Below are 14,908 nucleotides of genomic sequence, written 5' to 3' on the forward strand. Positions count from 1 at the left end.
TAACAAACGGCAAACAGGAACTTCCAGGAACTTTTCTCCCCATGAAACGACAAACCACGGCAACATGTCATACAATTTTTCTCCTCTTACTTTACATCTGTTTTAACACCGCAACACCCTGATATTGGTTCTGCTTGATATAATCATACTTTCCGAACCGTATGCTGGGCCCAAGCATACACTGGACACACTTTTAAGAGCTAAAGAAAGTTCATCTTCTCCATGACTTAACATCTGCAGCCTCTATTAACACAGCCAATATGACCTACTGACCAACAATTAATGAGGCACGTTCATGCCTTCAATCTGCAGCAGCTTCTGCTTGTTAAATGCTTCACAGCAGTGCTATAAGCTCCTGGTGCATCTTCACTTTGCAGACAAACAAAATTAAAGCCAGAGGAGCATTATGGAGATAAATGCACTAAACAGATCCAGCCTTTAACCATCTGATTTTCAGAGTTTAGACTGATTGAATGAGATTTCTTACCAAAGCATGGCTAGACTACATGATGCAGAGCACAGGGATATATCAAACCTAAACACAAAGTAACTGAAGAGTCACAGCTCTACTGTAAGTCATGTTTCACCTCCTCTTTGGTCGTGAAATCACTTCCTGTTCATCTGTGAACTGGATTTCTCTCATCATTTACAACCTGCAGCACAGTTTTACTTGTTTTCCAGAACTAAATGGAGCTTTTTGCTCTGAAAATGCTGGAAAAAAACCACACAGATTCCTGCCTGTTTGAGGACAAATATTTTGCTTTAGAAGCCAGACGAAAATAAAGTTGCCAGCTGGAAGGTTGTTAACAGTTGGTGATGCTGAAACTGTCTCCGTTAAAAACTAGTGAAATACAACATGTCCATGCACAGACTGGAGGTCATTGCCTTCATGAAAACATGTCCAGCTAACAGCTCACACCTTCAGACCAAGCCCAGAGTATCGACCAGTGGCTGCAACCAACACAAGGAGCAGAAAAGGTCAAACTGTGTCTGGAACGAAGCTCTGAAGGAGCTGCTGGATCAATTACAGGCAATTAATGGTGCAGATTTGAAGACTGATTACTGAGAACAGGTTGAACTAGAGCTCAGGCAGGTTCATATTAACTAGGTTTAGAAAGTTAAATCTAAAAATGAAAATACCTCAGAAAAAAAAGGAGGAAAATGTTCCACTATAACTGGAAACGACGGAAAAATCTTGATTTCTTTATTGACCTCATTTTAATTTCCTCTAACTGAAGATATTAGGAACCCATCTTTGGAGTAAATATATTTCAGCAAACAGAGTTGGAGAGAAAGTGCCGACACGTTCCTATGTACAACAGATTAGGAATGCTGGTCAGAACTGGGGCAGAAATGTTTTTCTTAGAATACACAATGTATTCATTGTGGTTTACAAAGTAAAAATATCACGACCTTTATAATCGCTAATGTCTACAAAATGGGGTACAAATGTAACATTTTCAGCTTGTTTTCCTCATAAGTAAGAGCATTAAAGGTAAACTTCATATTAACCGTCTCAGGCCTCAGGTTTAACCACAGACAGAACTACATTACCACAGCCTGAGCTTGGCGGACTGACAGCACTGGACCAGGACTGGAGGGGGTGTGAGGCAGGCCAACAGGCCCGTGGGAAGGTTCGGTGCCAGGGACGGGGCCCCACGCTCGCCGTAGGGAAAATAACGCTTTAACATCCGTGATAAACCGGGATTAAGGACATGTGTTGAGCAAACGCCCTGGATTGTGATGTTTCATCTTCCTAGCAGACACCCAGCCAGGAGGGAGGAGAACCTAAAAGCTGAAATCTGGAGGACATCTGGCGAAAAGCTCGCCTTAAAAACCTCGAAAAGGTCAATATTCCAATTATTACTGAAAGTTTTATCTAAATTAGATTAAAGTCTCACACAGGTAAGTAAAATTTTAATGTAGCTGTTCTTACTGTGGTCCAGAAGAAATTCAACAGCATTACAAGGCTTTCATTGAGCGGGATAGATCTGGTGGTAGAAAAGGTTTATTAAATTTTATCGAATTAAATTGAATAACATAAAACAGCTGTTAAATCTAGAGTTTCGGCAAAGTTCAGTAAATTAATGTAAGACTTTAAGATTATGATTTAAATTATTATTTTAAAGTTGAAAGTTGAAGTCATGGGGTTTGTAGTTTTGTCACGTCATAGTGACACATGGCGTGATAATTGTTCCGGCAGAACCATAAATGATCGCTGCCAGAACAATCCTCAAAATAATAAAAAAACGGATGGAAAAAGCAATGAATGAACAATCAAGATTATAAAAACACACAACTGTTCTTTAAATCAGACTGTAACTTAAATTAGTTGTGATGGAGGAAAACGGAAGTTAACGAGGTGAAGCAGACCAATAACAGAATGATTTGAAACAAAATAAAAACATGAATCTACTCAATAGTGGACAGCTCAGTGGAGAAGAAAGACCAGAACTGAAGCACAGGGTCAGAAAACGGTCAAACAGGAAGCTGCAACGGTGCAAAAAATGGCTCTGAATGAACTCCACGACTGATAAAAGAAGGCTGGCTCAGTTCTGAACCTCTGGAGATGATTGTTCAAAGAAAATGATGGAAAACTGAACATCATCTTAACAAAACTGTGCTTCAGTCAGAGGCTGCAGTAACACAGACCAATGCAGGAGATCCTTCCTGTCATCAGTTTGAGTTCTAACAATGTTTATTTCCCTTTAGTATTAATAAACTGCCCGCCTCTACGAACAGTTCATTGATCAAACACACACTCATCTTTTCTGCTTTTCAATCAGAATGATGTTCCGCCACTGCTGCTTATATTGTTCTACTTTACAGATAAAACTCACATCAAACTAATTTGTTTCTGGTATCAAGGTACAACAAGGTTTTCAGAACCGCTTCAAACTTTCCATCAAAAAAGGTTCAAAATCCGTTTACTGGGATCCCAAAACATTCTGAAGCCAGTTCGCTCCAGCTGGATGGAACAGCAGCGAGGTTATTTCAGCAGCAGCAGGAATAACTGTTGCCTTTCAGTTTTAAATAAAAACAAAAAGATCATTTGTAGATTTTTTGCAGAAATACCATTAAACTGTGGTATTTATAAGAGTAATATTGTTGGAATTAAATTACTGGGCAGTTTTCTTTTGCTATTGTTCATTTTCTCTTTTCATTTATGTACGTTAATCATTTTTGAGATGTGTTTATAAAAGCTAAAATGATCCATTAACCAATTAAAATTCACTTATTTTTCTTTAAAAAAAAAAAAAAAGCTAGAAGACGCAGATAAAATAAAAATATAAAACAACAAACAGGAAAAAAACAAGACAAGTTGAATTTAAAGCAATGAATTGTGAGCTCTTTTTAAGTTTTCTAGTTTTCTGATGATATTCCTGTACTCTGAGAGGAGGATGGATGGGGGATGGATGGAGGATGGATGGGGGAGGCAGACAGAGTCACAGAGGGGACAGGAGGGGTGAGGATGAGGAGGGGGGCAGCAGATGGACTCCTGCAGACAATAGAGGCAGACAGATGCAGCCACAAAGAGCAGAAACCTCTTAGTTAAATGCACAAAAACACTGAGCATAACATCCTGATCTGAATCCTGAATGTGTTCAGACTGAAGCGGGATTCATGCAAACACCAGCTGAACCACCAGCAGAACCACCTTGATCCCGATCACTTAAAACCTCAGGAAACCTTAAGGGTTTTCATGCTTTGTAGTATTTTTTTGTGCTGCTGTTCTTAGATCAGGACCCAGACTGTGGTCTTATTGGGTCGTCCAACTATAGTCATCTACAATCTGGGTCCAGAAAGCTGGTTTCAGTGTGTTCATCATACACCTGGTACCAGGAACATTTAGAGTCATTCTGATGGTTTGGAGTTAGCTTTCAGAAGAGCCCAGAAGCAGTTGTCTTTTAACCTCCAGTATTTACTGAAGACAGAGACGTGTTTGAGTTAAATCTGACTGTAAAGACTTTAGCTGTTTTCCCTGAAACTGAACATCAGCGCGCGTCCCGTCTGCGGCTCTGCAGACATTTGAGAACTTCCTGCCATCGCCCAGAGGGACTGCGAGGAGGACAAAGGGACGGTTTTCCGTCGCCCCCCCCCCCAGACAGGAGGACAGCCTGAGGCAAAGAGGAAACATCCCAACAAGCATGCAAAGGAGGGGGGCGGTCTCCATGATGGGAAGGTGGGTCTCTGCCTCCACCAGCTACCCAGAGATGATGGAGAAACGATTTCTTTCCTCCGAATCACTCAGAAGTGTTTTTGAAATGTGAGCAGAACGATCCTTTAACATGAATGTTTCAAATGACAGATTTCTGTCGCACTGCAAACACCAACATCGGTGTATTTTACTGGGATTTTATGTGACAGACCAACATAAAGTTGTGCATGACTGTGAAGGACTGTACAATTGAACAATAAGTGTTTTTTAAAACATTTTACGAATAAAAATTTGAACAGCTCAGTGTGTGTTTGTATTTGCCCTCATGAGTCAATGCTTTGTAGAATAAACTCTCCCCACAGTTACAGCTCCAGGTCTATTTGATGGTTGTTTTTATCACTTTTACACATCTAATGACTGTTCCTTTTATGTTATTTTTTAAAATGTTGTCTAATGTTTATTTATTTATATTTAAAGTCTGTGAGTGCATGAAACCAAAGGCAAATTCCTGGTTTGTGTTCAGAAACTTAATTCTGATTTTTCTGTCCATTATTCTTTGCATAATAGGTCGAACTCTTTAAGATTGAATGGAGAGCTTACATTTTTAAGCCTAGCCACAGCTTGCTAGTTTGATTTACATCTGGACTTTGACTGGGACATTCTTCCACATCAATATGCCTTGATCCAAACCACTGCATTGCAGCTCTGGCTGTATGTTTAGGCTCGTTGTCCTGCTGGAAGGTGAACCTCTGATCCAGCTTCAAATGTTTTGCAGCCTCCAGCAGATTTTCTTCTCAACTCTGTTGCCACTGAAGGAAATCCTCCTCACAGTATGATGCCTTCACTGCCATGTTTCACTGTGGGGATGTTCAAGTGTAGTCCAATCTGACCAGAGCACCTTCTTCCACATGTTTCCTGCATCACAGCAACCTAACCCTGCTTTAAACTTCTCCAACACCTTCTTCCTGACCTGTCTGCTGCAGTCCTTGGTCTTAAAGATGCTGTTTGTTCTCTAATGTTCTCTAAAGAACCTCTGAGGCCAGAAGCAGAACAGCCCAATTTATACTGAGATTAAAATAAATACAGGTGGACACTAATTAGGTGACTTCTTGTCTGCATCGTATTTAGTGGTATCAGAGTTGGTCTGTCACATAACATCTCAATTAAACACTGAAGCTTGTGGTTCTGTTTGACGGTCCAAAGATCATCTTAAAATGACCTTCAAAAACCTTAAGGAACAACTACAGAACATCTAATGGTTTAGTTTTGTCCTGCTCTGGATAAATGTCTTTAAACTCTGCTTTGGACCTTCGAATCCATCTGAAAGCTTATCTTTGTTTGTTTAGCAGGTGTGAAGCTCCGTTCCTCTGCAGACGTTCTCTCTCTATCTCCGTCTCCTCCTCCTTGCCTCACTGAGTGTGACAGCTTCCAGTATCAGCTGTTTGGATTGAGCCAGCAGGTAAATATTGGCCGAGAGGATGTGAAGTGAACACTTTCCACTTCTGCAGCGGGGCGCCTTAGATTAGTATCTTTCACTCTGTGCTCTGAGAAAAAAGCAGGAGCTTAGAGGAGGAGGATGAAGATTATTTTGGAAGAAGACCACAGGTCCTGCCCATTATTTTCTTACATTCATTTCTCTCCCCTCATCTGTCCCTCTGAAAGCTGCAGCCCTCATCTCAGCTGGATCTGAGCCGTCGATTCCTTAACTGCATCCTTCATTTCTCTTCACAGCCTACCTTGTCTGGTTTCATTCAAACTGCTGATCCTCTGAGCAGCTTCAGACCGACTCGGATCAGAACAAAAGAGGGAGAAAACCTGCGCCTGTGGTGATCAAAGTTTAACTCATCATCACATCGGTTTCATTAAAGAATTCCTGATTAATTTAAAAACAATCTCATAAATAAATAAAAAGATGATCTGCTGACATTAGTGGACCATCTCTCAGCTTTTAAACAAAAGTTTAAAATATATAGATATCCTGTTTGATTAAAAAAAACAAAAAAAAAATCACCTTTTTGACATTTTTCATTTATTTTTGAAATATCACAATAGTGTTTTATTTTCTAAGCTACATTTTTAAAAAGCGGATGAATTCTTGGTTATAAAATTTCCTAAATATAACAAAATGTTTAGATGTTTTCTCATTGTTGTTGGAAGTGTATCAAAGGTATAACCTAAATTAGAAATATTTTTTAAATACAGCTAAATTAAACTGTGATGTCTGGACAGTTCCAGATTTACAAGCCAAGAATTTAAAAAACGCATTATAAAATGTTGATAATTTAAAATGTTATCTTTGTTTCTTCGTCTAGTTTTTGGAAAAACATTGAAATTTTCAATAATGATAAAAGTTTTTTCACTTCTTAAGAATTTTGTCACTTAATGTTAACAAATTAGCTGCTATTTTCTGTTGTATTACTTTAATATTTCTGAATACTACTCCATTACTTAAAAATCGAAGTAATAAAGGCTCACATCATTACGTTTGCAGCCAAATGTTTTTAGTTTCAGATTTTGGGTTTTTTGAGCTAAGGCCAGACCCCCATAGTGATTTTAAAATGTTTGATCCAATTCATTTATTAGGGACTAACACACCGTAGGTGTACACTAACAAACACCTTGTTGTATTAATAAATAAATCTCATGAGATATTTCCTTAAAACGATGTGGGCCCAGGCATCCAGCCTTGCAGGTGAAAGTGACCCTGGTTCTTGTGTGATCCGGTTCCCTTCATCTCCATTCGCTTCATCCACCCGATTCCAGCGAGCTTAAGAAATGGTCGACACCACCAGTCTAGTCCAATCTAGTCCAAATTGATGCAAAAGATGGCACCACCAGAAACAAGTGTGAACCAAGTTGGAACCATATCAATAAGTTCTTAAACTGACCCACCTTCAAGTCTTAAAACAAGATCAAACCAAGTCCAAAACTAGTCTAAAACTACGCTGAAATCAGGTCAAGTTAGACCGATTCCTAAATATGCCCAAAACATAAAAATATAGAAAAAGACGCACCGAACCAAGACTGAACCAAGGATAGAACCGGTCCAAAATGAGTCAAATCCCTAAAGAAGTACCTGAACTGTAAAAAGCCCAACTAGCAAAAAGAATCACAAATTAGCCCAGGCTAAAGGTGTCTGTTTATACAGAAGATTACCCCAAAATAAAAATAATTAAATCATTCAAGCTTCAATCTCACATCCTAACATCTAAATATGTCACCAAAAATACATTTAAATTAGGTCAAAATCTAGTCTACAAATGTGTAAAATCCAGTAGCACAAAACCAGGTATAGAACCCAGCTCAGTTCTTAAAACTTCCCAAAAATTGAGTTTAGACCCGTCCATAATAAGTTAAAAACAGCTGAAAGCATAATTAAAGTGTCAGAATTAATCCAATTTAAACCAAAACATAAACACTTATTAAATGTGTTTTTTACATTACCCTAAACAATGTTCAAAGTCAGAAAGTGGACTAAAACAAGGCCTAAATCCAATCTTAGGTTGGTTCTTAAGTTCTTAACCAGGTTTAAATCTGGTCTAAACTGCAGCATGAAGACAAAAGTCCCAAACCAAGTCTGATGAAATTCAAATCCAAACTGGTTCCTGAATCAACCAAACAAATATAAAACCTTTCTTCTACCCAAGTCCAGAACTGGTCTTAAACAAAGGCTGGTTCTTAACTCAAAACCAGGTATTGAAAACGACATTTATATTACGTCTAAATGTCATCCAAAACCATGTGTAAAAGCTCCAGACATAAGACCAGAAACAGGTCTGAACCCATTTCAAACCAGACCTAAAGACGTTCTGAGACGGACCCAAAGATAGGTCTAAAACAAGGTTACCATCAACATGTTCCCTATGAACATCTGTCTCCTCCATCAGTCTGAACAGCAAATCTGACCTTGATTCTGCTCGGTCAGATGATCTCCTCAGAGGTTCTGTTTTTGGTGACTGAAGACACAGTCTGCCTCCACTGATTCAGAGTGAATCCTAAACAATGACGAACCTCCTGAAACTCTCCAGGGAATCATTTAAGAGCTCCTCTCTTTGTCATATTATGATGTGGAGAATTGATCTTTCTGATTGGGTCTAATTATACCTCAGGGAGGTAAAAGGAAGGTGCTCTTCACTCTTTGGATGCGTGAGGATCTTGGCAGCGACTTAGAGAAACTGAAAACTGGCCGACTTAGTGTAAATCTGCCGTTGTCATCGGAACAAACGGCACCAGCAGGGATTTTCTTTTTTCTTTCTCAACAAAGCTCTGCTGTTACACTAAAGGAGCACTTTTAATCACCTCCTTAAGTTAACAGCAGCATTAATGAGCTCCGCTGATAAAAACAGCTTCTACGACACGATGGTTGTAAGCAAAACTATATTATAATTCTGCTTTAACCAGCTGAGGAGATAAAATGCATATTTACAGCATAAACCTGTAAAACTGATTCAGCCTTAATTACACACACCGATGCTCTGCAACAATTATCCACCCATCACAGACTTGGTTTTAATTAGGTTTCCTCTCTCCTGCAGAACGTCACGCAGCCGCAACGCAAGGCCAGAATCGACTTCCTCTCCGTAATGAATCGCAGCGCTGAAATTAAACTGACGGATAATGAATCTCTGGCTCTTTTTCCTTTTACTTTTCCTCCCTTCCATTGGTCTGCAGCCTGAGGAGCTGCTCACGTTCTTCAGCATCCCCCTGCAGTGACCACAGCTGAGAGTAACTGCAGAGAAATAAACCCCAGACCTTTCCAAATGACCATTTAAGAGCCATTCTTTGAAATTTTCCAGGTCTAAAGCTTCATGGTTCATCTGATTATCCTTATTTTTCAAACATATTTAATTTATTTATGATGCTTCCATTATTTTACTTTTCAGAAGTTAAAATATTCCACAAAATCTACCAGTGTCAAAACCGTTACCCTTTATTAGTCATTTTTGTCTCGTTTATGCTGGAAAATGTGGGCTAATCCAAGTCTATATAGTTCTTGTGATGTTCAGCCACCGAATCAATATTAAAATGTTTTTGCAAGATTGATTAGAGTGAAAAATTGTCTGATTCTGAATTCTAATCCAATCAACTTCTTCTTGAGTCAATTGATCCTGTTTATTGTTTGCAAAGAGCACAAAGTAAAGTACAGAATCCTGACTTTCCTGATTGAGGTTAATTAGCAGATTTACACAGAAAACTAAAAACACAAACGTCTGTTTAAACCCATGAAGATTCAATAGTAAAATCCTGGACCCGGATTCGGATCCCCAAAAATAGTTAAAGATCACTTAAACATTTTAATTTTCCCGTGCTACAATACATGTGCAAAGTTAGACGAGATAGATTCAGAAGATTCTCACCACTGGCTGAAGCCTGGATGGATGTATGTGGAAATCTCAGAAAACCTGCCCGGTACAATAAACAGAGGATGATGCAGACTTTCACCTACCTGACCGTTCTGAAGCTCATTGAGGCCTTTGCACAACGTCTGGTTCTGCAAAAGAAAACAGGAAAACTGTTGATATAATAATTAGACAAAGTGTGACAAACAACAAAACATGCAGGAAACGCCTTCAGGTACAGAAATTGGAAATAATTACTTTTGACTATACATTTTTACTCCACAAAACTTGATTTCATTGGTGATTGCAGCTTTAAAATGACTGGAATTCACCTACACAAGTCAACAAAGGCCAGAGAAGTAAAATGTTTCCATAAATTATTCCTGAATCTTAGAAAAATCAGGTACAGAAGTGGAAAGCAGTCAAGGAATGAAATGATTTATTTCTTCTTTCCTCTGATGCACGCCGTGCAGCGGTGAACACTCCTCGCCCTGCGAGCACTTTAACAAACACCAACACACACCAGAGAACCCTCAGGAGGCAGAAACGCCGCTGTGCTATCACAGCTGGGCCGATCCCGGCCGTCGCAGCGGGATCCGGCTCCATTTGTCATCTGTAATCTAATGGATATATGCAGGAGCGTCTCCGGAGCCCAGCAGAAAGAAAACTCAGTCCAGACTTTATCGTTCTGCAGCCGAGCAGGCGGTGGTAACACGCCACAAACAGTGAGCAGACATTCAGACAGACAAATTCATTCGGTATGCATTGCTTTTCACACGGGGGAAATTTGGAAGCTGGGCGCTGATAGTTTCTAAATCAGCTGCAGGAGGGAGTTAAGGTGTGAAGCATCAAAGGGATTATGGTTGCCTCTGAGTTTGCTGAGAGTCGCTGCAGGAGAATCAGTCTGAGGTTACTCAGCAGAGGTGGATTCATGACCGACGGCGACCTCTCAGCTTTGACAGCAGCACAGAGGGGGTGGGGACGAGTTATTTTTCTATTTCCAGGCTGTAATGGTGTAAAAATCCCACGTCTGAGAGGATCCATCAATGCATGAAGCAAAATGTATTTAAAGCATTATATTCTACTTTATTTCTCCCAAAATAACAAACCATGACTGGTCCGATCTCCACACATTTACAGGCCGAGCATCTGCTTAACGTGCACACAAGCACAGACGGCTGCTGCTTCCCTGTTTGAACAGGGAGGATTTCAGAGAGCATCAGGAACTGTTTGGCTAACTCTGACGGGCTTCATGCCTCAAAGCTACGACTGTGACGTCTCCTGGGACACGGCGACCGCCTGCTTCCACTTCCACATTTAGGACCCTGCAGCGACTGGGAAAGCTGCTGCAGGAAATTTTAATCAATAATTTGTCTCAGGAGAATTTCTCTTCTGAACACTTTTTCTTGATAATGAGAATGAACTGTAAAAAATAAAAGGGTTTACCCTCTTGGTACAATTAATGCTCATCAGCATTTAGAGAAAATGCTGATTTTTAGCAATGCAAGACCTAAAAACATTACGGATGAGGGTAGCTAACTAAACTCTTTGCCTTTGCAGAACAAAGAGGAAAAGCTAATGGATCAAAACTAAAAGAATATGAGTAGAACTTCTAACTGAACTTGTTCGTCCCAGATAATTTATCACATAAGTTTAGCTTTAAATACCAGTTTGCTTGGAGGACGCCTCATTTACAGTGTTTATTTATATTTTTTTCATGTTACAACCACAGAATTCAATATAATTTATTAGTATTTTATGTGGCAGATCAACAAAATGTGGCATATTTGTGAAGTGGATGGAAGAAAAAAGTAACTTTCAAATGTTACTACAAACGTAAACCTTAAAAGTGCGGTGTGCATTTGTATTGAGCCCTCAGTCAACATTCCAGAACCTGTCTGGACGTCCACCTCCGGGTCTTTTCGGGTATGTCTCCACCAGGTTTGCTAAAATTGCCAGTCATACTGGATGGAAATCATCTATGAACATCAATGTTCAAGTTCAGTGTTCAACAGGATTTAGGTCTGGACTTTGACTAGGCCATTCTAACACATAAATATGCTTTGATCTAAGCCATTCTATTGTTGCTTTGTTTGTTTAGGGTCATTGTCCTGCTGTAAGGTGAAACTCCACCCCAGTCTCAGGTCTTCTACAGCCTCTAAGTGGTTTTATTCTTTCTCCCTGGCCTGCATGGGAATCTAGGATGTGTTTTCCTTCATGGAGCACCCTGACAGTATAAATCTTAATTTTTCTGGACCCCACAAATATTTACTTTTACATTGTTTTTAAGCTTCTCAGCAGTTTTGTTGTTGAAGGTCTCCTTATTCCTCAGGTTACCACCGATATTTAAAGTACATTTTCCAGAACTAGATTTTCATCACCCACTGATTTAAACTCCAAAGTTGCTCCCTGTGCTGCTGCAGATGATTCTCAGCATGGAAAAGCACTTTAATTGGCTAAGCTGAAAACTTGATAGCCATGATCAGAGTTGTTGGCCTTTAGGAAAAATTCAGAGCAGATCATAAATAGCCCCATTCATTTTAAATCGGTTATTGTTTCCCATCTTCGGTCCAGAGAAAGCCATCATAAAAGGTGCTGAAAATAGACAATTCTTCCTAATACTTTACATTAGGAGACAACGAAGAGGCTAGGCCCAGACAAGCCAGCCTGAAGAGTAATTTCTAACACTGGCTGAGGTGTTGGAGGTCAGTCACAGGAAACGACAGGCAGACATCTGATGGGTAGAGGAGGTGTGAGGAGGCTGAAGCCTGGGGAGGAGGAAGGAGGCGAGTCCCTGGAGCGTCAGCAGCTGATGGCAGCATGAGGTTGAAACATGTGCCCACATGTCAGTGTTCAATTAGAAGTGTGCCTCACACATATTCACAGCTCCAGCAAAAGAGCCACATTGTTACAGTGAAAATGACTGGAGCACCATTCAGGACACCTTTGGATACTGTCTGGACACCATAATTACATGAGGAATCCTTAGGATTACTTCTATTACTAATAAATATCTAGTTTTCCACCATAATAAAGTTACCACAAAAAATATGAACGCACAGGATAAAGATATTTTCACATTGTCTGCAACCAAAACCTGGTCAAACACAGCAACCAAAGCTATAAATACGTCAACAACCGGTGGATTTACTGCACAAAAATCAGAGCCTCACAGTACAGTTTCAGCTGTACTGAACCGTTTTCCCTACAAATAAAACATGCACCAATTTCTATATCAAAATAAAAAATATTTACAATTTGGGTCCCATAAGGTACATTTGAATTGATGTAAAAATCACATTCAGCCCAATGTCTGCAAAACAGAGTTTATGTTTTACTAAAACTCAAGTCATAGTCTATTATTTGAAACCACATTTTGTATGTAATTTAGTCCTTAGTAGGAATGTAGTAGACAACATCTAAATAAAATGTCAACATTTAATGATTGAAAATGTACAAATCTGATAAAATCCCCTAACAATAATAAAAGGAATTCCACAAGGCTTAATCCTTGGAACATTTTTAAAAATAATCTAATAATCTTTTTGAAAACTATGAAATACCGAATAAAAAAAATGAAATAAAAACAGATTTTTAAAAAAATCTATTGTTTAAGATCATTATCCTGGCTTCTTTATGATCTGAAGGCAAAAAACAAAAACTACAAAACACAAAAGGTTTTAAAACATGATATAAAACAAAGAAGTGGACAGAAGTCTGCTTCATCATTAAGTCCAGAACAAGTTCTGCTCTCAGTTGATGCATGAAGAAAATCACTTTGTTTTCGGCAAAATTTCCCACGTTGTAATGTACTTGGACCACAATGTGCCTTTTGCCCTTAATGTTATGTTGTTTCATGCTCCACAAGCAACCTATGTGAGGAAGAAAGACGTGAAGTTTTTATGCAAAACCAAAAACCCATTTCTGAATACATCAAGAATTAAACCCAATAATGTTCCAAGGATGAATGAGGCCAAAAAGGTCTCCTTTCCTTGTGAAATGAAGGCAAGTTGATGGGTTTTTCTTATTCAGTCACCTTAATGCTTCTTGTATAGATGGTTCTGAACTTGAGCTCTTCATGCTCCATCCAGACTAAAAAAACAAGCCACTCACTGGGTGGTTTCTTGCTTTTTACCTTCTGAATGAATAAAAACATAAAAGCTTTTAAAGCCAAGGTCCCCACACAAACATGTAAGAGCGGATCATTCCCAACCGAGCTTACGCCTCAGCTCTGTGCAGCCATTCAGAGCAGGAAGGTTTTACAATACTTTCCTCATTTTTATCTGCACCTCTCTGTCTTTCTTTTCTGTGCTTCATCTAAAACAGAGGGAAACCGTAGACAGCAGGTCTCTGCAGGAAACATGGGCCTCTCGGTTTGCCTCCGGGAGCTATAGATGATTCAGTCATTCATTTCAGCTCTGAAGCCATGGCTACAAACGGGAAGACTACGTCCCACTCCGTCTCCCACTATCACACAGCAAACTACCTTTTCATTAGGTGCAGGTAAATGAAATTGTCCTCCGTCTCTGCGGCTGCACATGAAGGAGCAAGTACAAAGAAAAAATCCATTAAAGACTGAAGAGACTGATCAGAGATCTTGCTGACCGAGTTATCTGTGATAGTGGAGGAAACACCTCAGATTGCCGTTTTTAATCAGATGTCATTATAAACTCTGATAAATCTGCTTTTCTGTTACACAAACCAGCCAAAACACCTTTAACTTGAGCTTGAACTATCTTTAAAATAGTTTTGACATTCTAAAGCTGTTATTTCTGCTTTCACCGTTTTGTTGCATGATTACACATAAAACCTGGCCTATTTATTACATCTTTTTACAGGTTATACATCTAAATTAGACCATTTATAATAGACAATTGTAAAATTTTAAATCAAAATACATTTATTTCCAGTAAAAGATGTTATTGAGGTTTTAAAGCATTAAGTAAATCAAATGAACAAAATCAACTTGTGCACCAACTAATAAATATACCTAAACTATCATTGTAGACACAGATCTTCTCCACAGATTAGTAATATCAAAGTACGACTGTAATCTAAGTATTTAAACATAATTACATAAAAGATCAAATGTGTTTTCTGGGTGAGAAAAAGTTAGGATACCCTATCACCGATAACAGAGACTCTTCTTATAGCCATCTGGTCTTTGAGGAACACTTGCCCCACTCCTCACTTTCAGCCGTCAGATGTTTGAGGAGTTTCATGTCTGATTTGGGCTTTGACTAGGCCCAGGACTTTCTATTTCTTCATTCTCCAGTCTCTGGTGGATGTTCTGGTGTGTTTTGGGCCATGGACATGTTTCAGGGTCCAGTTCTGCTTCAGCTTTGTCTTTTGTCTTTCAGACGATCTCACATTTTTCTCAAACATCATCTGTGTTCATGGTGGATTCTTA

The 14,908-nt window shown here is 39.2% G+C and overlaps 1 protein-coding gene across 5 annotated transcripts in view; it reads right to left on the reverse strand.

The window, feature by feature from the left end:
* Positions 1-14,908, reverse strand: part of phf21b (PHD finger protein 21B) — an 84,456-nt gene that overhangs the window by 31,616 nt on the left and 37,932 nt on the right. For 4 of the 5 annotated variants that reach the window (XM_047389709.1, XM_047389711.1, XM_047389713.1 and 1 more), the window contains one exon: positions 9,606-9,650. In XM_047389709.1, coding sequence (XP_047245665.1) covers positions 9,606-9,650 — 45 coding nt within the window. Of the gene's footprint in view, positions 1-9,605; positions 9,651-14,908 lie in introns of those variants that run through there. The other variant, XM_047389714.1, reaches the window with a different exon arrangement.

Source organism: Girardinichthys multiradiatus, chromosome 17 (assembly GCF_021462225.1).
Source record: "Girardinichthys multiradiatus isolate DD_20200921_A chromosome 17, DD_fGirMul_XY1, whole genome shotgun sequence".
NCBI classification, from domain to species: domain Eukaryota; kingdom Metazoa; phylum Chordata; class Actinopteri; order Cyprinodontiformes; family Goodeidae; genus Girardinichthys; species Girardinichthys multiradiatus.